The sequence below is a fragment of the Talpa europaea genome (assembly GCF_964194135.1).
Source record: "Talpa europaea genome assembly, chromosome: 12".
Lineage (NCBI taxonomy): Eukaryota > Metazoa > Chordata > Mammalia > Eulipotyphla > Talpidae > Talpa > Talpa europaea.
In genome coordinates this window covers 96,599,121-96,621,796 of record NC_140079.1, presented here as the reverse complement: position 1 = coordinate 96,621,796, position 22,676 = coordinate 96,599,121, and the positions used below count along the sequence as shown (strand labels likewise).

At 59.1% G+C, this 22,676-nt stretch overlaps 3 protein-coding genes across 3 annotated transcripts; all 3 read right to left on the bottom strand.

Annotated features, from left to right (window-relative positions):
* Positions 1–623: 623 nt before the first annotated feature.
* On the bottom strand, positions 624–1,298 carry SOCS1 (suppressor of cytokine signaling 1; the record flags this gene model as incomplete). The annotated part of the gene is made up of 1 exon (XM_084251333.1): positions 624–1,298. The coding sequence occupies exon 1, from the start codon at positions 1,251–1,253 to the stop codon at positions 624–626; it is 630 nt and encodes a 209-aa protein (XP_084107459.1). The 5' UTR covers positions 1,254–1,298.
* Positions 1,299–14,647: 13,349 nt separating this feature from the next.
* PRM3 (protamine 3) lies at positions 14,648–14,983 on the bottom strand (the record flags this gene model as incomplete). The annotated part of the gene is made up of 1 exon (XM_084250245.1): positions 14,648–14,983. The coding sequence occupies one exon, from the start codon at positions 14,981–14,983 to the stop codon at positions 14,648–14,650; it is 336 nt and encodes a 111-aa protein (XP_084106371.1).
* A 3,740-nt stretch (positions 14,984–18,723) lies between these two features.
* On the bottom strand, positions 18,724–18,959 carry PRM1 (protamine 1; the record flags this gene model as incomplete). The annotated part of the gene is made up of 2 exons (XM_084250236.1): positions 18,724–18,764; positions 18,848–18,959. 2 exons carry the CDS (start codon positions 18,957–18,959, stop codon positions 18,724–18,726), a joined length of 153 nt encoding a protein of 50 aa, XP_084106362.1.
* Between the last annotated feature and the right edge of the window lie 3,717 nt (positions 18,960–22,676).

The following is a 22,676-nucleotide window of genomic DNA, read 5'->3' as shown; positions in this document are numbered from 1 at the left end:
CAGAAGGGTCTCAAACATCAGCTGCCATTTTACCAGACACACCACCCAGCTAGCCCAGCGTTCCTGTCCCCAGAGCTGCAGGCGAAAAGCAAGCAGGGTGGCCTGCCCAGGAATAGGGCCGCCACCTTCAGACCCCTCTCCCTTGGAACCGGTAGGGGCCAAGCCACCCCTGGACCAAAGCACACGCCCTAGAAGCCTTTTTTCTTTAAAAAAAAACTTTTATAATAAAGTTTATTATCTAAACTGGTGTAAAAAATATAAAATAGGATTCTGCATAGCAGAAAAATAAAGCCAGAGACCCTCCCCCAACCCCTGGTTTGTGCAAAGATACTGGGTATATGTAAACATGAGGAGGTAGGAGGGAGGAGTTCAGGTCCTGGTCCCAGACAGTTAAGCTGCTACAACCAGGTGGACCCAGAGGGAGCACCAGGAGGGGGACGAGTCCCACCCCCCCCAGAGGTGGGGAGGGCCTGCAGCCTCCTCTCCAGCCAAGAGGGAGCGGCACCCTGCCCCCACCCGCTCCCTCCAACCCAGGTGGGGAGGGCACCCCCATGGTTCCAGAGAAAGCATAGTAATAGAAGGGAATAACAAGGTGCCCCCGTTAATGCTGCCTGCGTTGCCAGTCAGATCTGGTAGGGGAAGGAGCTCAAGTAATCACGCAGAACGGGGTTGAGGGGGATGCGCGCCAGGTTCTCACGGCCCACGGTGGCCACGATGCGCTGGCGGCACAGCTCCTGCAGCGGCCGCACGCGGCGCTGGCGCAGGGGGGCCCCCAGCATGCGGCGCGGCGCCGCCACGTAGTGCTCCAGCAGCTCGAAGAGGCAGTCGAAGCTCTCGCGGCTGCCGTCCAGGTGGAAGCGGCCGGCCTGGAAGTGCACGCGGATGCTGGTGGGGCCCGAGGCCATCTTCACGCTGAGCGCGAAGAAGCAGTTCCGCTGGCGGCTGTCGCGCACCAGGAAGGTGCCCACGGGCTCGGCGCGCAGCCGCTCGTGCGCCCCGTGCACGCTCAGGGGCCCCCAGTAGAAGCCGCAGGCGTCGAGGAGCGCGCTGGCGCGCGTGATGCGCCGGTACTCGGCGTGCGAGCGGAACGTGCGGAAGTGCGTCTCGCCGGGGGCCGGCGCCGGGACGGCCGGGCAGGGCCGGGGGCGCGCGGGCGCCGCGGGCGGGGAGGGGGAGGGAGGCTCGGGCCGCCGTCGGGGCTCTGCTGCCGCGGAGATTGCATTGTCGGCTGCCACCTGGTTGTGCGCCACCATCCTACACGCGGGGCCGGCCGGAGGGGTGGGCCATAGCGTCCGGGGGTGCGCTGCCGGGAAGACAGAGCCGTGAGCGGGGCCGCGCGGACGGGACGGCGGGCGGGGGCTGCCGCGCCCCCGGCGAGGGCGGGGCGCGAGGCGTCGGGCCCGGGCCCGCGGCCCCCGGGGGCCTCGGGGGCTCCCCCGGGGAGCGGGCTGTCCGGCGCCGCGCGCGTCCCGGCGGCGGGGCGCTCGGCGGGGGCGGAGTCCGGCCCGCGGGTCCCCGAGCCCGGGGGAGAGGGGGCGTGGAGAGGCCCGGGAGCGCCCGCCGCGCCTCCGGCCGCCCGCCCCGCGCCTGCCGCCTGCTGGCCAGGCCGGGGAGCGCCGCGTCCCGGCGCGCCGGGCTCCGGCAGGCGCGGGGCTGCGCCGGGGCGCCCCGCGCCGGGCACCGCCAGGGTGGGGCCGCGGGGCCGGGGGCGAGGCGGGCGCACGCCCACCGCGCGCACCCCGAGGCGGCCGGCCCTGCTCCCCCCTCCCCGGCCCTCGCTCCCTCCCGCTGCGCGCCCAGAGCCCGGCTCACCTGGCGGCGGGGCGCGGGGCGCCGCGGGCGGGGCGGCGGGGGGCTCCGGGGCGGCTCTCGCGCATGCTCCGGGGCCGGGAGCCGTGCAGCTGCCACGGCCGCAGCTCGCTCTGCTCGGCGCCCGCCCCTGCAGCGGCCTTTTAACCGCTGGGAGGAGCGCGGCCCCGCCCCGCGCCCGCCCCGCGCCCGCCCCCCGCTTTCGGTTTCTCTTTCCGCGCAGGACGCTCGGCCCCGCCGCGTCCTCCCGGAGCCCGCCCCGGCCTCGCGGCGCTCGCGGGGTCCCTGCGTCCGGCCCTCCCCCGAGACGTCTGGCCACTTCGTGGGCGCCCCCTTTGCACCCGGCGCCCCTTCTTTCGCCCCTTATGCCCTCGACGACGGATGCAGCAGCCAGAGGCTCCGGGATGCGCTGGAGTGGCCCCGACACACCCTCCTCCGGGCCAGACGCCTCGGCTCCGGCCCCGGCGCTTCTCTGGGCTCCGCTCCCTCGAGCCGGCTCTGCCCGCCCGCCCGGGGGTCCGGCCTGGAGGACCCGACCGCGGCCCCGCGGGACAGCGCCCGGCGCCTCGGGCGGCCGCGCTGCCCCTCCCGGCCTGGCGGCGCCCGGCCCGGCTCGGGATTCGCGGGAAGCAGCGCCGCGACCGCAGGCTTCGGAGGAACCCGGGCGCGGGAGGCGCGCGTCCTGGGGCAGTTCCCCGGAATCCAGGCGCGGTCGGCGAGGCCCCGAGTGACATCGCTCGCCCTCGCGGCTCCCGCAAAGCTGAAGAAACTGAGACTGGGGGGTGCGGTGATTGGCAGGCGGGGAGCTCCGGACGCAGCCGCCCTCCTCGCTTTTATTTTGGGGAGAGGAGCAACTGGGCGCCACCAGATGCGCTTTGGAGCCCGAGGAAATAGTGGTTCCTTCCCAGCTGTGACGATGCCAGAAACCTTCCCTGAGCTCTCCTGGCCAGCCCTCCTCTCCCCCGCCGCTCCCCCAAATTCCCTTCTGGGGCTCAGGCCCGCGTGTGCCCCCGCCCTGCGCTGCGCCCCTGCCCGGGGATGCCGGCTTGCGGGGCAGGCTCTGCCGTGTGCATTTGTGTGGCTCGGCGCTCGCGCCTCTCGTGCAAACCTGGGCATGGGGGCCTGGCTGCTACATGTATTTTTGAAGGAGAAAGAGAGCCCATGAGGATTGGTTGGGGTGGGGTGGGAGCCAGTCTGTCCCAGGGGTGCCAAGCCTGCGGGGCGCGGGGAGAGGGCGGCCTCGCGCTGGTACACACTGCCCCCTGCAGGCCGCTCTGAGGCCCGCGCCGCGGCCCCGCTGCAACCCTGATCCTCCTGCCTTCTCCCCAGGGTCCTTCCCCAGACCCAGCTGCTCCCAGCCCCCCCAACCCTATCGCGCCCCCCCACACACACCTGGTATCCTCCTGCATACTGAGGGTGGCCCAAAGGCAGCCTTGCTTTGGACTCCACGGGTTCCCTGAATTCGTTTGTGACAGTGTCTGGTGCTGGCCGTCGACACGGTTGCCTTGGGTCTTGTGCATAGGTGTGAGCATGCGTGGGTGTGCAAGGGGATGAGAGAGAAGGTGCAGAACCACTCATGTGCGGTGGTCATCCAGAGCACCTGTTGCGCCTGTGCCCTGCGGTGGGTGTGGTGGGTGATGAATAAAATATAAAGCAGTGGGTAAAAGCCAGACTTTGGCCCTAGACTGTTTCTGGACCTTTCCAGCCTTGTGCCTTTGGCATGCAGTTCACCCCCTGCCTGGTTTCTTCATCTGGGAAACAGAAGTGATACCGGTACTTCCCTCCCGGCACCCAGGATGGAATGAGTGTTACGTAGGCCAGCCCCTCGCTCACGAGCATCCCATAGACCTGTGCTGTCCTTGCCGTTGTCCAAACGAGGGTGCCTATGGTGTGGCAGAGCCCGCAGGCACTTGGCCATGGCTCCTGTGCTCCTAGAAGCTCCAGCCCAAGGGTCTTAGCCAGAAAAGCCGTGGGTGAGTGGGAGGAGAGTTTCTTGGGGTGTGAATCAGGCCCCCGATGGGGACAGCGTGAAAGAGCAGCACCTTCTCCCTTGAGTTGTGGATTGGCCAGGCCCAGAGGAGGCTGTCTTGTCTTGTCTCCATGGCTTGTCTTCCTGCCAGCATGTCTCCTTAGGAGCCCTCCCGGCAGAGGGAAACCCATAAATAGCTGATGGCCGATAGGCCCTGCACCCCCTGATGATGGCCTTCCTCCACCCCAGGACCAGGCCTTCCCCTTGGCCATACTCAAAACGTCCAGGTGGGGTCTACTCCTTCCCCTTGTTTGCTGATTCCTGGGATGTACCAGCCTCAGCGGCCTGTGCTGAAAGTGTTAGCCCTTGGGCCACTGGGGGGGCACCGTCATGAGCCCGCTTTACAGAGAACTGAGGCACGGAGGGGGAGTCACTTGCCCAGGAGCACACAACTCAGAAGGGACAGGGTAGAGATTCCTACCCAGGCTCTCAGGCCACCAAGCATCTCTGCCCTTGTCCTCTGCTGTGAGCCTCCTCCCTCCAGGCCTGCCGCTTTCCCTCCCAAGTTGGGAGGCCCTGGGTGTTGGCCTCCGCCTGGCCCTCTGTGGCTTGGGCCATCTGAGTCTCAGTTTCCTGGCCTGTCCAGTGGGCCTGGCGCCAATCTCTGTAGCCAGTGCCTACTTGTGAAAGCTGAGATGAGTCAGGCACACGTGAGCCCTTCTCACCATTTTGGTTACCATGGCTTTGGTTTCATTTTCTGAATCCTAAGTTCAAAACGAAACCAAGTCCAGTTGCCAGAGGGAAAAAGAAATATGCTGATTGACAGGCACCTGACTTTTGGGCCCGACTCCACAGAGCAGGGCACTGGGCCCTCAGGAAGCTGAGCCTTGGGCCCTGAGGAGCTCAGACTCCACAGCCCAAGAGGCTGCCTTCAGCTGCCCACTTGTGTGACCTGGGGCAAGCAGCTTCCCCCACACACATCTCATTTGCCTCTTCTGCAAAATGAGCCCTGCAAGTTTTGTACCTCACGGCGTAGCCATGCATGCAAAGCCCAAAGCCAGGCACAGAGACCATGCCGGCACAAGGTGCTGGGACAGCCCTAGGTCCGTGCCTGCTGAGCCACAGCCAGGCCAGCCCCGCACCCCGCAGCCGCCTGGAGGAGCAGCACCTCCCCCCACCACACCCCCTGGCTGTGAGGGACCCAGCCAGCAGCCGGGGACTTAGAGCCTAGTCTCTTCTCGAGGTTTCAGTTTCTCTTTCCAGCCATGGCAGTGTCCTGCTGGGAAAAGCAACCCTGCTCAGGGTGAGTGATGCTGCAGCCACCCCAAACCCCAGCGTGCTGCACGCCCTCTTCTGCAACATGAGGAGGAGCCAAGCTTCCCCGGGGCCCCAGCCTTGGGGAGCCCCAGCAGTGGGCTGAGGGCATGGATTCGGTTCTCAGCTGCAGCTGCGTGGGTTTCTGTCTGCCACTTAGTAAGCCTGAGGCCGGGGCCTCAGGAGGTGGCAATAACATCTCTTTGCTCCTGGAGTATTCCTTCAGCAGGTGTTTATGAAGTGCCTGCCCTCTACTAGGCATGGGGGCTGGGGTCTCTAGCAGACATAGGGGGAGATTGTGAACCCCACAATCGTTTTAGATGCAGGTAAGTGCTGGGGAGGAATTAAGCAGGGACTGGGGGACTGGGAGGTGTTTGTGGGGTGGGAGAGGAGAGAGAAAAGAAAGTCAAGGAAAGTGTGGTCACCTCACAGTTGAGAACTTTCTAAAAGTGGGTGACGAAGACTCCAGAAGCAAGAATAGCCAGTGCAAAGGTCTTGTGGTGAGCGGTTGGCATGCTTGAGGAGCAGAGAGGAGAGGTGTGTGGTTGGTGTAGAGAGCAAAGGAGAGTGTAGGGGTGAGGCTGAGGGCTGACTGGGGCCCATGGGCAGGCTGGCCCTGGTGGGGGGAGGGAGGGGCTTGGATTTCACTATGGCTCCTTAAAGGCCAGGAGCCGCCAGAGGGTCAGTCCCTGCTCACTTTCCATACAGCCAGGCCTTCAGCCATGATGGCCTTGGAAAGCATGTGTCGCCGCTTCCCAGAGGAGAATGGCCCTGTTCTGGTGAGAGCTGGTGGGATTTGGCCAACACATTTTGGAGAACCCTCGGGCTTGGCCAGTTCCCACCCCGAATCTCTGTCTGACAGCTTTTTGTGTGAGGCAGAACCTGGCCCCATGCCGTTCCCACCTCAGGAGAGAGTGTTCCGGCAGGCCAGGGCTGGGCTGCCGACACTCAAGTGCAAGGATGAGGAGGCTAGAAAGGCTGGGAGCAACGACATGAGGTAGTGGCTAGACTCCAAAGTGACGACAGGCAGGCTCCCCGGCCATCTAGGGTGACCGGAGAACCTCCCAGCAGGCCCATTATCCTCAGGTGACAGGTGAGGACAGGAAAATGAGTCTGAGACTAGGTGAAGTCGCTGGTGTGAGCCGCGTTGCGGAAGCTATCCTCTTGTGAATAACTGCAGGAGAGTGGGTTTCTGGGGCAGACACACCTGGTTCCAGGGGTTCCCCTCCCCACACCCTGCCTCCGGAAGGTGACTCTTCCCCAAACCCTGGCAGGCCAGGCCAGGACCTCCTGAGCAGTGACGTCCTCAGGACCTTGCTCAGCCTATATTCTATTTTTATACACTATTCTAATAAGCCCATCTGGGTGCCTCCCCAGAGGTGGCAAATTAGGTATCTGCCGCTGACAGCAAGAAGCAGTAGCAGTTACTTTTGGCAGTTGACATTGAGAGGAAAAAATTTACACAGTTTACGACACCGAACTCAAGACACACCAGACCGAGCAGAGTCAGAGGCCGACGAGTCCTGGGCTCCCGGCCCTCGCTGTAATGGCGGGCCAGAGCGCCAGGCCCAGTTCTCTGTGAAGCCTCTTGTTTCGGGGGACACAGACCAGCAGCAGGCTCCACAGCAGCCCATGTGGGAGGCCCAGAGTCAGCTGGTGTAAGCCGCAGCTCCTGGCCAAGCTGCAGTAGGAGGAGGTGATCCTTGACCTGAATTTTAAAGAACAAGTGGAATTTAGCCCAGGGAAGAGGCAAGAGGGCATGCCTGGCAGAGTGGGATACCAGCAATGGAGGATTCGCGTGGCCGGAGACGAAGCTCAAGGCAGGTAGGAGAGCCTCCCTCAGAGGCTCCCTGAGGAGACTGGTGGGGGCGGGGGAGTGGCCAGAGGCTGGCTAGACCTGGCCCTGCCCTGGGCTCTCCCCTCTGGGGAGAGCCTTCTGGGTGGTCACCGTGCACAGGCCTGCAGGCCCAGAAAGGAATGGAAGCCATTGCCCCAGAGAAGAGAATGGCCGATCATTTACCTGTGTCATTCCTGGACCATCTCTTTTCTGAGTCACAGAGCCTTGCTGAGCCCCTACTAGATGCTGACTCGCCTTCCTTTTTTCTCCTCACTTTTTCTTCATTTCCTTGTGTAAAGTACTTAAAGCATTTCCCCTTCCGGAGGTAGCCCCAGGCACCAATGTGGTCTGTGTCCTTCCAGATCTCTCTCTGTGCACTTACATACCTTCACTTCCCCCATAAAAATACAGTACTGACTCAGAGAATTTTTCCTTCTCTAAATGGCCACGTGGTTCTGAACACCATGCACCATCCAACACAGCCTGGCGATCTGGGTAGATCACATGTAAACCAACCCCATTCTCTTTAAAAGCCACATCAGGGGCCTCCCCAGTGGCGCAGTGGTTGAGTGCTGGGTTGCGAAGCTGCCCGCAGCCTCTGCAGCGCCGGTTCGATCCCCGGCTGCTCCCCGGCCACCGGAGGAGGGTCCCACATGGCGCGCAGACCTCTCCGGCCGCCCGCTGCTCCCCTCAGCAGTGTACTTGGGTCCTTCTGCCTGCTCTGCTCCCCACTCTGGCTCTGGTGAATTCTCTCACCCTCCCGCACTTCTGACTGTACCCAGTGCATGTATAAACAAAAAACAAACAAACAAATAAATAAATAAATAAAAATCTTTAAAAAAAAAAAAAAAAAGCCACATCAGTTCCTCAGTGTGAACCTGCGTGTTCATTCTGCCACCCCCTGTGGATGCACACCTAGGTCATGTCCAGTTTTGCCCTTGCAAACAACGTGACCCTGAACCTCCATGAGCAGCCGCCTCCCACACAGGTTTGAGAAGCACCTGCACCCTTTGTTACTGTCTGTCAGTGTCACATTTCACCCCATCTGATTACACAGTATCTGCCTCCCTAGTATTTGCTATTAGCAGCCGTTTTCTGGTTTGCCCTTCGACAGGTCCGCAAGTCGCGTCTCGCTGTTATTGTCACTCCTGCTAGTTCTTGCATCTGTCCAGCAAGTGTCCACTGGGATCCTGTTGTGCCAGGCTCCATGCTACATGCTGGGGATGCAGCAACAAGGAGTGGCCTAGCACCTCTTCACAAAATAAGGCTCAGAGAGGTGAAGAGACAGGCGCCTAGGGGACTGGGTTGCTGGTGGTTGTATCTCAGTCTGTGTGGCCCCAGAGTTGGGTTTATTATTTCCCCGGACCAGTACCCCAAGGGACATCACAGCCCACAGGACCTGTACTCTTCCCTGACGGCTTCCCTCTCCCCTGGGTTGGTGGGTCCCTTAGTGTGCACAGGGCCTACAGGAATGCCGGCTAGGCAGAGTCATCGCCAACCTCACTTCACCCCCAGAACCCGCAGAAAGGACATCTCAGCCAGAAGGGAGGGCATCTCAGCTTCAGGCTGTGTCGCCTCAGTGGCCTTGTTCACCATCTGTGTCTCTGTTTCCTGAACCTGGGTTTCCAGCAGGCCCGCCCCACCCCAAACCAAGCAAGTGAAAGAATGAATCTGTGGTTTGTTTTTTTCCCTCTTGTCATGGTGTGTCTGACCGAACGGGTAGACGTGAGTAACAGGTCCTCACCTGGTGTCTCAGTGTGGAGGGGAGGTATTTGCAGGCCTGCCTGCATGTGCAGGGGAGTATTGGGAGTCATATACGAACCGAGGTCCCTGTCTGAGTGGGTTTGGGTGGTGATTTCTTTGGATCCGTAACTGTGCATCTGTGTGTGTCTGTGCCACGTTTCCCTGAGTTCTTGCATCTATCTTGACCTGTCCAGCAAGTGTCCACTGGGCTCCTTGAACCACACACATCCTATCTACTTCCGAATTCTCTTTCTCTATAATTGAAGCTCCTGCCTTAAGCGATCATATCATGAAAGGACACTGTCTAGGGGATCAGGGCACTCCTTGCTGAGTGGTGATACAAGCCCCTGACCTTATCCTCTGGCCCTGTTTCTACCTCCATACTTAGACAAACTTTTCACTGACGTGTTAGTGACTCTCATGGCTTAAAATGACATTTTAAAATAAGGAACATGGATGTTGTAGGCAAAGAAAGCAGCTCTGATCTCAGACCTGCCCTCGAAGAGACTTTGATCACATCATACTGAGAAAGTGATGCGTCTGCTGAGGGTGTGGATTCAGTGGAAACATTTATGTCAAAACCTCTCACCCCAGTAGGTGCTCAATGCAAGGTACTTCTCTGCCTGAGCCCCTCTGCACCCTCTCATGGCATGCGTGGTACCAATCTGGAACATTCCCTGTGGACCCGACCATGTCCCAGGCCCTCTGCTGGATGCTGCCGCGTGCGTTAGCCCAGTGCATCCCAGGTGACCCCCATTTTATAGGGGGCGAACCTCTGTGCAGCAGGCGTATTAAGGCCACGCAGCTGAGATCTGAAAGAGGAGCTGTCACTGGCTCAGCTGATCACAGAGTCCTGCAGAAGTTAGACTTCCACATTTATTTTTGAGATATGACTTATGAGTTACGTAATGATTCCATGTCAGCGCAATGAGTCCACCCCCCAGGCTCTGCTGCGTGATTCCCCGGCCCCTTTCCTCTGCAGACACGCCCATCATTTCCACTCTGGTCCCAACTCCCAACTCCACCTGTTCCACCCCATCTCTTTCACCCAAACGGGGTTCAACAAACGGGAATAAGCACCTCTGAGCCCAGTGCTGTGCTAGGCGCCTTCCCACGCACCAGGCAGCTAAACCCGCTGGGGTTGGAATTATCCAAGGCTTGTGGGTTTAAAGGGCAGAAGGTAGATGACTTGGGGCCCTGACTGTATCCTCATCCTATTGTCATCTGGCAACTGACATGCTGTATCAATAGCGAGGCTGCCCCGTGCCCCCTCCGTGCCACGAGCAGCAGCTGATCCCGCCCAGCCACGAAGACTGAGGTTTGCTCGCAGTAATTTGCAACCCCGTGGGCACAGGACTCTGCCCACCTTTGCCTTCCCTTCTAGCCCTTAGCCTGGCGCGAACAAGTAGGTGCTCAGTAAATGTTTGCTGACGTCTAACCCTGAAGCCACCCTCCAGCCTGGCCACCATGCTAATGTCCAAGCTCCCCATGACTCGCAGTCCCCGTGACCTGACCCGGTCTGGCGTCCCCCTCCTGTCCTGCTGTCTGCATGGCCGGTATCAGCCATTCTCGTCCTTTCCCTCCTCGGGGTTCTTGCATACGCTGTTCCCTAGGTGTGGAGTGTCCTCTCAGGTCTCCACCAGCCCGCCCAACCGCCGCGCGCCAGAGCTGCTCCCCTGACGCAGCTTCTCCTGTTTACATATTTGTGTCGTCTGGACTGGGTCGTGTTCCCAGAGCCTAGCACAACCCTGAAAGAAATGCGTTTAGTACCTTGTGTGTGTTGAAACAGGTGAGGCTCAGAGACAGAGCACCAGCCCAAGGATGCAGCAGGGAAGCAACATGAGCAGGATTCGAACTCAGGCTGCTCTGGACTGCAAAATGCAGCTGCCTAGCCCCTCTGATGGCTGTCTCCTGCTGTGGTCCTGGGTTGCTGCAGCACTGGGGTGTGGGCCTGGGTGCGCACGCATGTGTGTGTATGTGTGTGTGTGTGTGTGTGTGAGACACATGTAAGGCAAAGGGACTCTGTCCAAGCAGAGCGTTGCCTGTTGCTCCATCTGGCTGAGCTGCCATCTGTCTCCCCCCGTTATTTCTCTCCTGCACTGCCCTTGGCTCCTTATCTTTCATGAAGCCCCATGAAAGAGCACGAGGGCAAGGGGCGGCCCCTTCCCTGCCTCGTGCTTCCCTCCCAGGTCCCACAAAGCATATTAGCGAAATCAAAATGCCACTCAAGGACGGCCATCCAGTGTACACTTTAATCATTGCCGCATAGAAATCACTGTAGTAACATGTTCCTGCAAAAAGTTTGACTTCCGCCTAGCATTCCACGCGTGATGACATTTCTCCATTGAGTGAAACTGACACAGGAACAAACCGTGGGGAACCATCTCACTTGCGCTTCTGTCCTGAGGGATAAGACCGGGAAAGCACCTTTTAGCAGCTGAGTGCTTCATACAGTCTCTTAACTTTTGGGGGGCAAGGGGCACTGTGGACTGCTCGTTTGTAAAAGAGGGGGCATGGAATAACTTAGACTATGGTCAAGGTCCTTTTGACCTATACATGAATCCACCCATCCCTCCCTCCCTCCCTCCATCCATGCATCCATGAGTTCAGCCATTTATCCAACATTTGTTTCATTCCTTCAACTATAGCCAGATTACCCGTCCAGTCTATCAGTCCATCCACCCATTTGTCCATCCACCCATGGTCCCTCTGGCTAATCTCTCATCTGTCCATGCAACCAACCCATCCAGCTTATTGGCAGAGCCAGTCCAGCCAGGATCATGTCTCACCTGCCATGACACCTCTGTGCTCTGGCGTTAAGACTGCACCCTTGTGACATTGTCCCTGAGGTCTAGCTGGGCCACCCCTCCTCATCTAGGGGACCCTATGGCCCTCCCCTGCTTGAAAGTTACCTGAGCCCCGCCTCTTTGTCTTGTGCCCCCGCTGGCTCTTCTTGAGTACCTTCCTCTTGTTCACCTTTCCTTCCAAGGTCTTTCTCTTCTTGGGGCAGCTGCTGGAATGGGTGGTGGGCCGCAGGCGGCAGTGGTGGGGGTGCATGGCGTGTTTGTGATTCCTGGGTGGCAGGCTGGGGCTGGGACTCTGGCTCGGGGAAGCCACTGTGCTGCAGTGGCTGGCTGGACTCTGGCTGGAGCTCCGGCTGCAGCTCTGGCTACAGTTTTGGCAGTGGTGGCTGCAGTTGCACTGGCTGCAGGGGTGGCCTTGGGGCCTGGAGTTGCTGTGAGGCTGGGTGTGGGTGATGGAAAGGTTCTGTGTCTTGGTGTCCATGGGAGGCTGCACTTGGAGGGGCAGAGGCCACCTCCTCCCCCACTTCCAGCACACCCAGATTTGCAGAGGCCTGGGCTGCCCCAGGTTATATAGCTGGGGCTGATTGTGATGGCATAGGTCACAGGAGGGTAACAGAGGCCGCTCTTACCCTAGCCCCAGGGGTGGGGCAGCTATCAGGGCTACATGGGGTTGGTGTAGAGTGGGGACTCTGGAATCGAGTTGAACTGGGTCCACATCCCACACCCTCTCCTTCCTTTCCTTACCGTCACTGCTCCAAGCCCCCACCCCTTGTTTCCCTCTCTTTAGAGAACAGGGACAATAAAAATAACTACCTCCTAGGGATGTGGCCGAGATCAGTTAGGGGCTGTGTGGCTGGCCGCTGGCTCAGTAAGCGCTCCACAAACTTGGTTGTCTAAGCATCTCTCTCCTTTCTCCACCGAGGCGGCTGGGGTGCCAGGAGCACATCCGACCCGTGATAGTTGGCTGGGCACCGAGATAGATGAAAGTGTCAGGTGGATGGTGCCTGGGCTGGGTGACTTAGGGGGCGGAGGAATGGTAAGAGTGACCGAATGGCCTGCTGGGTGGTCTTGGGGTCCCTAGCTGCCTAAACCCACGTCCCCAGCAAGATTTAAAGTCAAGAGATTTAGGGCCTCTCTGGTGGCACAGGGGTTAAGCCTCAGCACTATGAAGCTATCTGCAGCCACTGAGCCACGAGTTTGATCCCCGGCCAGAGAGCTACCCACAGGGCACAGCAGACCTCTCCTGTCTCCCCGCTGCTCCCCAAGGCAGTGTATTTCAGTAGATCTGCCTGTTCTGCTCCCCACTCTGTCTTTGGTGAATCACCCCCTGCACCTCTGGCCTACACCCCAGTTCTTGTATGCATAAATCAATAAATCTTTTAAATAAATAAAGTCAGATTTAGAGACAGGTCCAAATGCCAGTTTATACCGATGTCCAGTAGTAGGTAAGACATACTGGGTTGAGGCCTAGTTTCCTGTCTGACCAAAGAGCGCCATCCCTTCCCGGGATGCTTGTGAGCCTGGGAGGCCTGGAAGCCCCAGGAGCCCGGAAGGCCTGCACCTCCCTCCAATCACTTGGCATCCACCACCCACTCAGACCTCCCTCTGCCTTGGGAGATGCCCTAACCTGTGTCAGGCCCCCGTCCTGGGTGTGCTGCCCACGGCCACCCAGCCTCCCAACCTCAGTGATCACCCACGGCCTTAGCTCTTCACCACTCGCCTCCCCTACCCCTTTTCACCCCATTAAACTCCCTCCGCCTGGCAGGGCCCCCCCAAGCCTCCTTCTCCCTCTTGTTGCTCACAGTACCTTTGCCCCTTATATGAGGATTTGCGTCGTCAGCTTTCCTGGAGGTTTATTTCTTAACCCACATGTTGTGTTTAATAAACACGATGTTCACCATGCATATCACCGTCATTTAACAGAGCTTCCCACGTGGGGAGTCTCAGGGGCTGAGCGTGGCCCCCAAAGATATCCACATCCTCACCCCCTGACAATGGGACCTTATTTGGAGTAAACATCTGGCAGATGTGATCGCGGCAGAGATCTTGACAGCACCCAGATCAAGTGTCCTTGTGAGACACAGGAGACCTGCCGGGACCGCGGGAGGCCGAGGCGGTGGATAGAGGGACGGGAAGACCTGGAGCTGTCGGGGTCTGATAGGGCAGGGAGAAGCTTCTCCCCGGCACCTGGATGGGGGGTGGCCCCAATGCCTTAATTTCAGACTGTGGCCTCCAGAGTGTGAGTAAATGTGCCCTGTCCCTCGAAGCCAGCACATTGTGTGCTGATTTCTTCCAGCAGCCCTAAGAGATTCGTCCATCCTGGGGGGCAAGAGCCATTGTTACAGTTTATAAGAGGCTGGGTGCAGGCTCAGAGCCCCACAGCCCATCAGCCCAGAGCCCGGATTCAAATCCAGGAAGTTGGGGTGCGTGGCGTCAAGCCTGGGCTCTGCCCCATGGCTGGCACCTTCTCTGGCTTCCCGTGACGGCTGGGCTCTGTCCACCAGTGGCACCCCTTGATAAAGCCCGTGGGGGTGGCAGGGTGGGGGTGGGGCAGACAGTCCCCAGGAACATGAGGGCGGCAGCAGAGGAATGGATGGCTGACCCAGAACTGGGGCCAGAGAGGCAGATGGAGCCCCCAGGACCCCAGCACTGTCTTAGCCACTCACTGTGTGCGGGGCCTGTACTCACCCACAGATGGGTCCTTCTCCCAGCCCACTGATCTATGGGGCTGCCCTTGACCTCCCCCTCACACCAGCAGGGGCCCTTGGGGCACAGAGATGGACTTGCTCTTGGTCACAGAACAGGAAAGAAGCGTGAACCCAGGTCTGCCAGTCTGCCAGGCCCGTGCACTTTGAGAGCGCGGGAAAGTCGCGGTGGAATCAGTCTTGGATGCCGGTGACGCGGGATGCCCATGTGTCCACGGTTGGAGCAGCTGGGTGGGGGCTTGTGGAGGAGATTCAGAGGGGACCTCCCCCTGGGCCACCCCCCAACGGGAAGGCAGCGGAGAAGTCTGGGGAGTGGACCCGGCACGCACACACACACGCGCACCGCGCTGAGGAAACCAGAAAGAATTCCGTGAAGACTCTTTATTGACTCTTTTATGAAAGTCTTTCTCTCTGCGGCAGCGGCAGAAACCTCTTCCTGGGTCACCAGGCCCCGGGTCAGGAACGGTCAGGAACGGTCAGGAAGGTCAGGAACGGTCTGCTTGGTCTGCCTGGGCTCGGGGCCCTGCTGGTCCTCCGCATCCTCCTCCTCGCTCTCCCCCCGCCGCTCAGGCTCCATCAGCAGCAGCTGGCCCTGCACTGGGAGCTCCTCCTCCTCCTCCTCCTCGTCCACGTCCTCCTCCTGCTCCTCCGGCTCCTCCTCCTCCTCCTCCTCCTCCTCCTCCTCCTCGCCCTCCGACGACAAGGAGAAGTTGTCCTGACTCACGCAGGCCACGAGCTTCTTCATCGAGGACTCGTGGCCCCGGCTGTGGCCCGTGCCAAGCTTGGCACAGTGGGAGCCCATCGTCCCCTCTGGCTGCCTCTCTGGACTAGGAGGGAAGGCCCCCTGGGCAGTGGCGGGGCTGTGAGGGCGGGAGGCGGGGCTCTGACATCACAATGGGGCCTCGGAGTCCACCCTTGCTGGGATACCTGCCTCTGGGCCCCCCGGCTTGGCGCAAGCCTCTCCCGGCCCTGTTGCCTCCTCCATCTGCATCATTTGTTCTGGCAAAAGCCTGTTTCAGGTGGATCGAGAGTTGGGGGTAGAATTTCTGCAAATTGGAGAGCATGGCCATGTGTCCGCGTCGTAGCTACCTTCGGGGACAGAAGGGGAACTTTGGGGCTGGGAGTTTAAAGTTTCTTGACCTGGGCGGTGCCTGCGCCGGGCCCTTACAACTCTGCCTTTGCGTGTCAGCTGCACTTGCACAGAACTAAAGCAACCCTGCTTACAGTTTCCCACCCTCAGAATCAGCCCCTAAAGGCAACGGCTGCTGAGACCTAAAGTGGGTCTCGGGCCACACGTGCACACCCCACTGATTCTCAGCATGGGGGGAGGGGAGGCAAGGACCACTGTTAGGGGACTTGGTCATTTCCAAACATGAGAAAACCATGGAAATCACATCTTCTGCCCCAAATCCCAGTGAGACCCTCACGGATTCCACTATGCTGGATTATCCCGGGGCTGGGGCGGGCACTAAATGTAAGCACAGGTGTCTCCCAAGGGCCACACGTGTTCACGGACTTCACAAGGAGGCACCGAGACCATAGCCAAGGGCCACACATGGTCACTTTTGTGTTGACCCATGGGCCTCTGGGCCTCACAGAATCCCGCCCCCTTGCTGCTTGCTCCTTCCACGGAAACCTTGTTCTGGCTGGAGCATACCAGACCTGCTGCCCTCCCCAGCACGATTCACCCAAACACCCAACACCCCAGACAGGGCTCCATCGTTGGACATGGGAAGGTCAAGGTGGACTCCAGCCTTGGTTGCGGGTGACAAAGGATGCCCATGGGGGACTTGGAGCCCCTGCCTGCCCTCTGCCCCCCAAGGAAGGCAATTTTGTGCCATTTGCATGAAAGAGACTCCAAGAGGCCAGCAAGTTTCTAGTCAAGCTTTATTTGGTGACGACTTTGCTCATTTTACTCAAGATCTTGTGGACTCCTTGGCAACTCAAGGCTTGAACATCCAACATAAGGGGTTTCTATGGTCTCGTTGGCTGGTTCTTTGGTGGGTGAACTTCCAACCAGGGTCGTGCTGTGCCCAGGAAGGTTTAGTGCCTTCTGCATCTTCTGCCCCTTCTGCTACCTTTTGAAAGAAAAAAATGCTCGTTATAGGGGATCTAGGTAGGGATGGGGATATGGGACCGGATGGGGTTGGGGTTGGGGTCCCAGGCCTGGGGTCGCCCACCTGCTGAGCCTCTGCAGTGCTTCCTGCTCCTGCTGGTATGTCTCCGGCGCCGCTGGCCTGTGCGGACCCTGTATAGCCTCTTCCGGGAGCAGTGCCTGTGCCTGTAGTGGTAGCGACCTCGGTGGGTCCTTCTGTCCACCTGAATGTCCTCTGGGCTTGACCCTGACCCGGGCTCCTGCTCCTGGCGTCTGTCCTGCTGCCTGTGCCCCTGGTGTGGACGCTGGCTCTGGCTTCTCCTGCGGTATCCGACCGTCATGCTCGCAGGTCTGGCCCCTTACACGGAGGCTGCGGCTGGCCTTAGAGGCAGGGAAGGATGGTCGAGGCCTGCCCACCTGCTCTTGCTGGTAATGTTGGTCTGGTCTGCAGGCGCTCTTTGGGGACTTGTATATAAAGGGGAGCCCCCACTATGACCTGGCAGCCGCACCCCTCCATTGTCCCCACCCTGGCCAGCCCTCAGCCAGTCGGACCCAGCAGGGCAAGCCACCCCCCCACCTGGCCTGTAACACATATCCCCTGGTCCCCAGCTTTTTTCCCGTCCAAACCCAAGCCCTCATCCCCCCAGCTGGAGGGAACCTCCTCAAACACCGTTGGGGCTCTGCCATGGTCTGGGGGGGCTTCATTACTGGTTATCCGTCATTGTTGTGGCCACACAGTTGGCTTTGAAGTGATAGTAGCAGGCGGTTTCCTCGTGGGTACCCTGCGCCAGGCATTGTCATGACTTTCATTTACTCTTCTGGTCGCCAGGAGGTGAAGTGACTTTCTCAAGGCCGCCCAGCTCACTGGGGGCCAGGCCAGGCTCCAGGGGCAGGCCGCCTGCTTCAGAATCCCCGCCCTTGGCTCTTCCCAGCCCAGAGGCCATCTTGCCCCCAGCCCTGCCCTCCCCCGGGGTCTCCCCTCGTACTGTGCTGGCCCCGTTACAGCAACTGAAGAGCCAGTTTCCCTTTCTGGAGGGCCGGGCGGAGTGGCCGGCTGTGCCATCCTCCCAAAGATTTCTTCAGCATTGATTGACAGGGCACACGTGCCTGACCGGGACTGTCCCCTGACATGGCAGAAAGGACTTGCTGGGTGGGCGCGGGGGTCTTGACACGGGGATCGCCCCAGTGGGCTCGGTGTCATCGCCTGGTTCCGTGTATACGGGGGGACAGGGGGTGCATGTTGGCCTTGAAGATGGAGACAGGACCATGAGCCCTGGCGGTTGTGGCCTCTAGGAGCTGCGAAAGGCCAGGACGTGGGGTGCTTCCACGTCTCAAGCAGGAGCACAGACCTGCCCACACTTTAATTTTAGCCCCAAAAGACCTCTTTGGGGGCCTCAGAACTGTGAGATAATAAATTCGTGCTGTGTTAGCTATGAGGCTCGTGGGAATTTTTTGCCCTCACTAGTTGCTGAACTGGCACCGGGGAGTCGTCACCCTGGTGTTCACAGCGCCTTTATCACGCCAGAGCCCTCGGGCTCCCCGGGGGCACCTGTTAAAAGTACGCATGCCCGCGCCTCACACCTTGCCTGTGTGTAAGGGTCCGCCTGGGGCTCCACACCCGGCGGCCGAGTCACTGGGGTCACGCTAGCCTGTTCAGTGGGCCCTACTCACTGTCCTCACTGGAAAGAGTCTGGTGCCACAATACCCCAAGGTGTTCGATACGGAGGTGGTGCCCCGTGTCCAGGTGCTAAGGTGCCCTGGGCAGAGCCACCAGCTGATGTGACTTGGGCTCCGTGTCAAAGACTGGCCGCTCCTCCGAGCCAAGCAGGCCATGTCTGGGGGCGGGGGGCTTCCTTTCGCCCGCGTCTCGTGGCCTTCAAGCCCCCGCGTTGTCACGTGCGTTGAGTGGGCTGGGGCCGCACGAGGGGGCCAGGTTACCTTGTTTTCACAGGGGGATGTGCTGAGTATTCAGTGTCAAGGCTGCCTGGGGAGGTGATCATCCCTGTACCCAAATGGACACCTAGGACTGCCACGTGACAGTTTCGTCCTTTTTCTTTGGGGATTGGCCGGGCAGGGTCTGGTGCAGGGAAGGCCAGCCCTGACTTGTGGCCTAGTTCAGTCAGCCAATGAAATCACTGGGTGCAGAGCTGGGGAGATCCCCAGTGTCACGGGATTCACCCAGGAGTGGGTGGGGAGGCGGATCTTGGTTGGGATTTGGGATCCCTCCCCCGCTTCCAATCCTCGAACCCTCTCCCCAGCAAGCGCCCGCTCAAGGCCAAGAGACCAGACTGGAATGATTTTTTCAACATTTATTGACAGGCGGCATTGTTCGTTAGCAGGCTCCTGTTCATTTCATTGGGATGGTGGTGGCGTCGTCAAGATGTGCGAGAGGTGTTGCAGGCTGGTAGAATCTCAGGCAGGAGTGCGGTGGTCTTGCTAGTGCACGTTTAGTATCTTCTGCACCTCACCGTGTAGCGACGGCAGCACACTAGGGGACAGGAGAGGGTGAGCAGGGATCCCGCTCAGGTTGAACCCTGCCCCCTGCCACCCCCACGAGCAAAGCCCTGTTACCTCTCCTCCTCCTCCTCCGACAACATCGCCTCCTTCGTCTGCGACACCGTCTCCTCCGGCGGCGGCGGCATCTGCTCCGGCTGTAGCTGCGGCAGCATCTGTATCTGGCCATGATACTGGATGGACTAGGCCTGGATGCTCAGAGCAGAGGCACCACCTTAGTTGAGCCAGCCAACCTGTGAGCAGGTGGTATTTTGGGGCTGTGAGCCAGGGGGCAGCTCTGGGCCTCTTATAGACGTGGGCCCCCTCCCCGGGCATTGTGAGGTGGCATTGGCTGGCCCTCACAGAGATGCTGGGGCCAGCCAGCAACATGTCCGTATATGGGCATGTGGGAGGCCTGGGGGGGCAGGGCGGGGCTGTGACACCTCGGGGTCTCCTGTGTCACCAGCCAAGGGGAACACGATGAAGTCTCTAGTGACAGTCCCTCCTTCTTTTAATCTGCCAATTAACCAAATATCACAGAGCACCTGGTAGGTGCCAGATTCTGGGCGAGGCTCCAGGGTCCAGTGATAAATCAAATAAACACAGTCCTACCTAACTTAAGATTTTATTATGTGGCTATGAGAAACACAAGTGGAATAACCACATGGCATAACTGTAGTTGTGGAAAAGACCAAGAAGGAAATGTCAGGTTTTTATGAGGATAGATAGATACGGGGGTCGGGGGGCTTGGCCCCATGGGAGGCCCTAGGAAAGCCCCCTAAGGAAGTACTGGTGAAAATCTCTGACGGACAAATCAGAGTTGGAGGGGGGAAAGGCATCTGGGAAGTGGGAACAGTCTGTGCGAGGGTCAGAGGCAGTCCGTGGCATGTGATTCTGTTTATGTGACATGTCCGGGAGAGGAAAATCCCCAGGCAGGAACTGACTGGCATCTGCCCAGAAAGGGGTAGTAGGGGTAGGGGGTGTGTCCACTTAATGGGCACAGGCTTTACTTTTGGGGTGATGAAAATGTTTTGGACCAGATCGTGGTGATGGCAACACCCCTTGTGAGTGTGCTAAGTGCCACCGAATGTTGAGTGAGCTGCTTAAAATTTTTCACTTTATAATGATGAATTTTACGTTGTGTGACTTTCACCTGGGTTGAACAAAAAAAGTTCCAAGGCTGCAAGGTGCTAGGCAGGTGTGGGGGATCAAAGGCAGGCCCACAGCGGGGTTGGAGCAGAGAACAGAGACCAGTCCAGGCAGGTGGGGCCAGACCCCACTGAGCTTCCTGTGGTCTTCCCTGCACCCCTGTGAGTGATGGTAGGGGCAAGAAGGGAGCAATTAGAATCAGGTCTGGTTACTTATAACAGGAAACCAAAGTAAGTGACTCCCGCGGAGGGGTTTTGTGTGTAAGAAGTCTGTGATGATTTGGATGATCCTAGCTTGGGGATTTACTTGTGAAGTGTTTAGGGGTGAAGCTCTCCTTTGCCAATGCTCTCAAGTGATTCAGAAAAGGAATAGGAACAGCAGGTGCCTGTCTCCACAGCAGGAAGAGGGCGAGGGAGGAGGGACGGGAGAAGGTAGCGAGCGATGGAACAGCATGTGAACACTTGGCCTGTCTGGCTGAAGGGGGGCCCTTTGGATCGTTCTTGCGACGTTTCTGGACCTTGGAAATTATTTCAAAATGAATTATTCAGAAGGTTCTTTTAAAGGATAAATGAAAAAGAAAGAAAGTAGGAGGAAGGTCCTCCAGGCTTGGTATGGGGGCTGCACCCCAATCAAGCGCCAAGGCTTCTTTTATCTTCTCAGTCTGCCTTCAGCCAATGCCTTCCATGCTCCCGATTGCCCCATAGGGCTGCCATGAATAGTTGTGCAGTGCGTATACTGCCCAAAGGGCTGGGTGGGCCTGAAGCACAGCCACTGCCCTGCTTGCCAGGCCAGACCCAGCACCATAGGTGTGCTCTGCCCAACCCCCTCCCCCCCCACCCCCCGCCCAACCCCCTAGCTGTCTGCTCTGATGCAGCTTCCTTTAGTGGAAGACTTTTTTCTGATTCAAACAAAAGCACACTTACGGCTAGCCTCCGCTCTGCTGGAATTCCAAGTAGAGCCACTGCCCAAGCAGAAAGAAAGAAGGGGGCAAGAGGAAGCGTGACCCTTTAATGAGCCATCCCAGACACCTGCTCTTCTGATCATTTGCTGTACCGTTAGAGCACCCTGCCCCTTAGGGCAAATCTGGGGTTCTTAGGAAGGACAGAGGGCCAGGGTGCAGACAGAAACTTCCAGAACCCTGCCCTGATCCATGACAAGGTGGGGAGACTGAATTTGAAGTTACCGTCCACTAAGCCATACAAAGATCTGCACCCCAAACATAGTGGGCTAATAATATTTTCATTGCTTGACTTGTGTGTGGATTGACTTAAAGTGGCTACCCCCCAATCCTGGGACACTTAGTGCTTTTTTTTTTTAAGATTTATTTATTCATTCATACAAGAACTGGGGTACAGGCCAGATGTGTGGGAGGATGAGGGGATTCACCAGAGACAGAAGACAGAGCGGGGAACAGAACAGGCAGACTGACAGAAGTACACTGCTAGGGGAGCAGCAGGCGAGATAGGAGAGGTCTGCTGCGCCATGTGGGATTCTCGCTGGCCGGCCAGGTTTGAACCAGGGAGGCCCAGACACTTAGTACTTTTTAAAGATAAGTTACTTGGCCCTGGGGGAGCCCGCGGGCCACGGGGATTGGGGGCGTCCCTGTTTTACAGTGAGGGATGGGATGCTGTCGGCTGGCCTACTCACTCATTCGGGGTTTTATTGACTATGAGCCAGGCAGTGTTCCAGACTCCCAGGATGCAGCATGAACCAGAGAGGGGAGAGCTCCTGCCCCTGAGAAGTGTCCCTCTCACTGGGACGCCCACAAAGAAGCCAGCAGAGGGCTTGGGCGCTGCCGTGTGCACTGGCGTGGGAGAGAGGCTGGGGGGGACCCTCGGGGCTGGGGGCAGCCTTTCTGAGAAGACACCTGAGCTGTGAACTGTGGGGGTCCCAGTTAGGGAGGGAGCAGAGCCACTGCTCCCCACAGAGGGACGCAGGCCCAAGCAGCCCCAGCTCTGCTTTTCCCAGTGTGCCCGGGGCGGCCACACCCGGCCACCAGCGAGGGCCCCTCTATCCCTTGACCGCCGTGGCCGGAAATGACACACTCTGTTTCTGTTCCCACCTCACAGGTGCTATTGAGATAGTCCCCTCACCTAGGGAGGCCACTTCCCGGCCACATCCTGCTCCCCCTCTGCACAAGACCTGGGGACCCAGGCCTGGGGGTGGGCAGGGTAGCCGGTGGGGAGCTCAGAAAGCCGCTGGGAGTAGGGGCGAGAGCTGAGACGCAGCTGGCAAGAGCATCGTTGGTTTGAAGACTTGGCAGGTACACGGGGGAAAGCCTTGGCCAAGGGAAGACCCCAGGGCCACAGCAGAAAACAGGGGCCTTGGCCTCTCCATTGAGTGGAGGGGACGGGCATGGATCCAATCCGCTCAGAAGTAGGCTCCGAGTCCGGGGAAGCCGTAGCCTGGGAAGCTCGGAGGTGGGGCGCTCGGCCAGACTGGAGTGGGGCGCACTCGGCAGCCACCTCACGTGCTGGGTCTATTTGCTCCAGCTGCTGGCTGTTGCCCTGCAGGATGTGCTCCAGCTGATCCTGCCCCCGGGTAGAGAACAAGCTCTCCCGGGTCAGCAACTTAATTTTGCCCCCGGCCCTGCCCTGTAACAGGAACAGAAAGGAAACACAAGCATTTGGGGAAGACATGAGCGATACATGACGCTGTGCCAGTGAACGTCTTTCCCTGTCACTTTCCAGGTACAAAATCATAGTATCAGATTGTGATTTTTGAACCGTCACACACTTCCCATCCTCTGTCCCTCCCT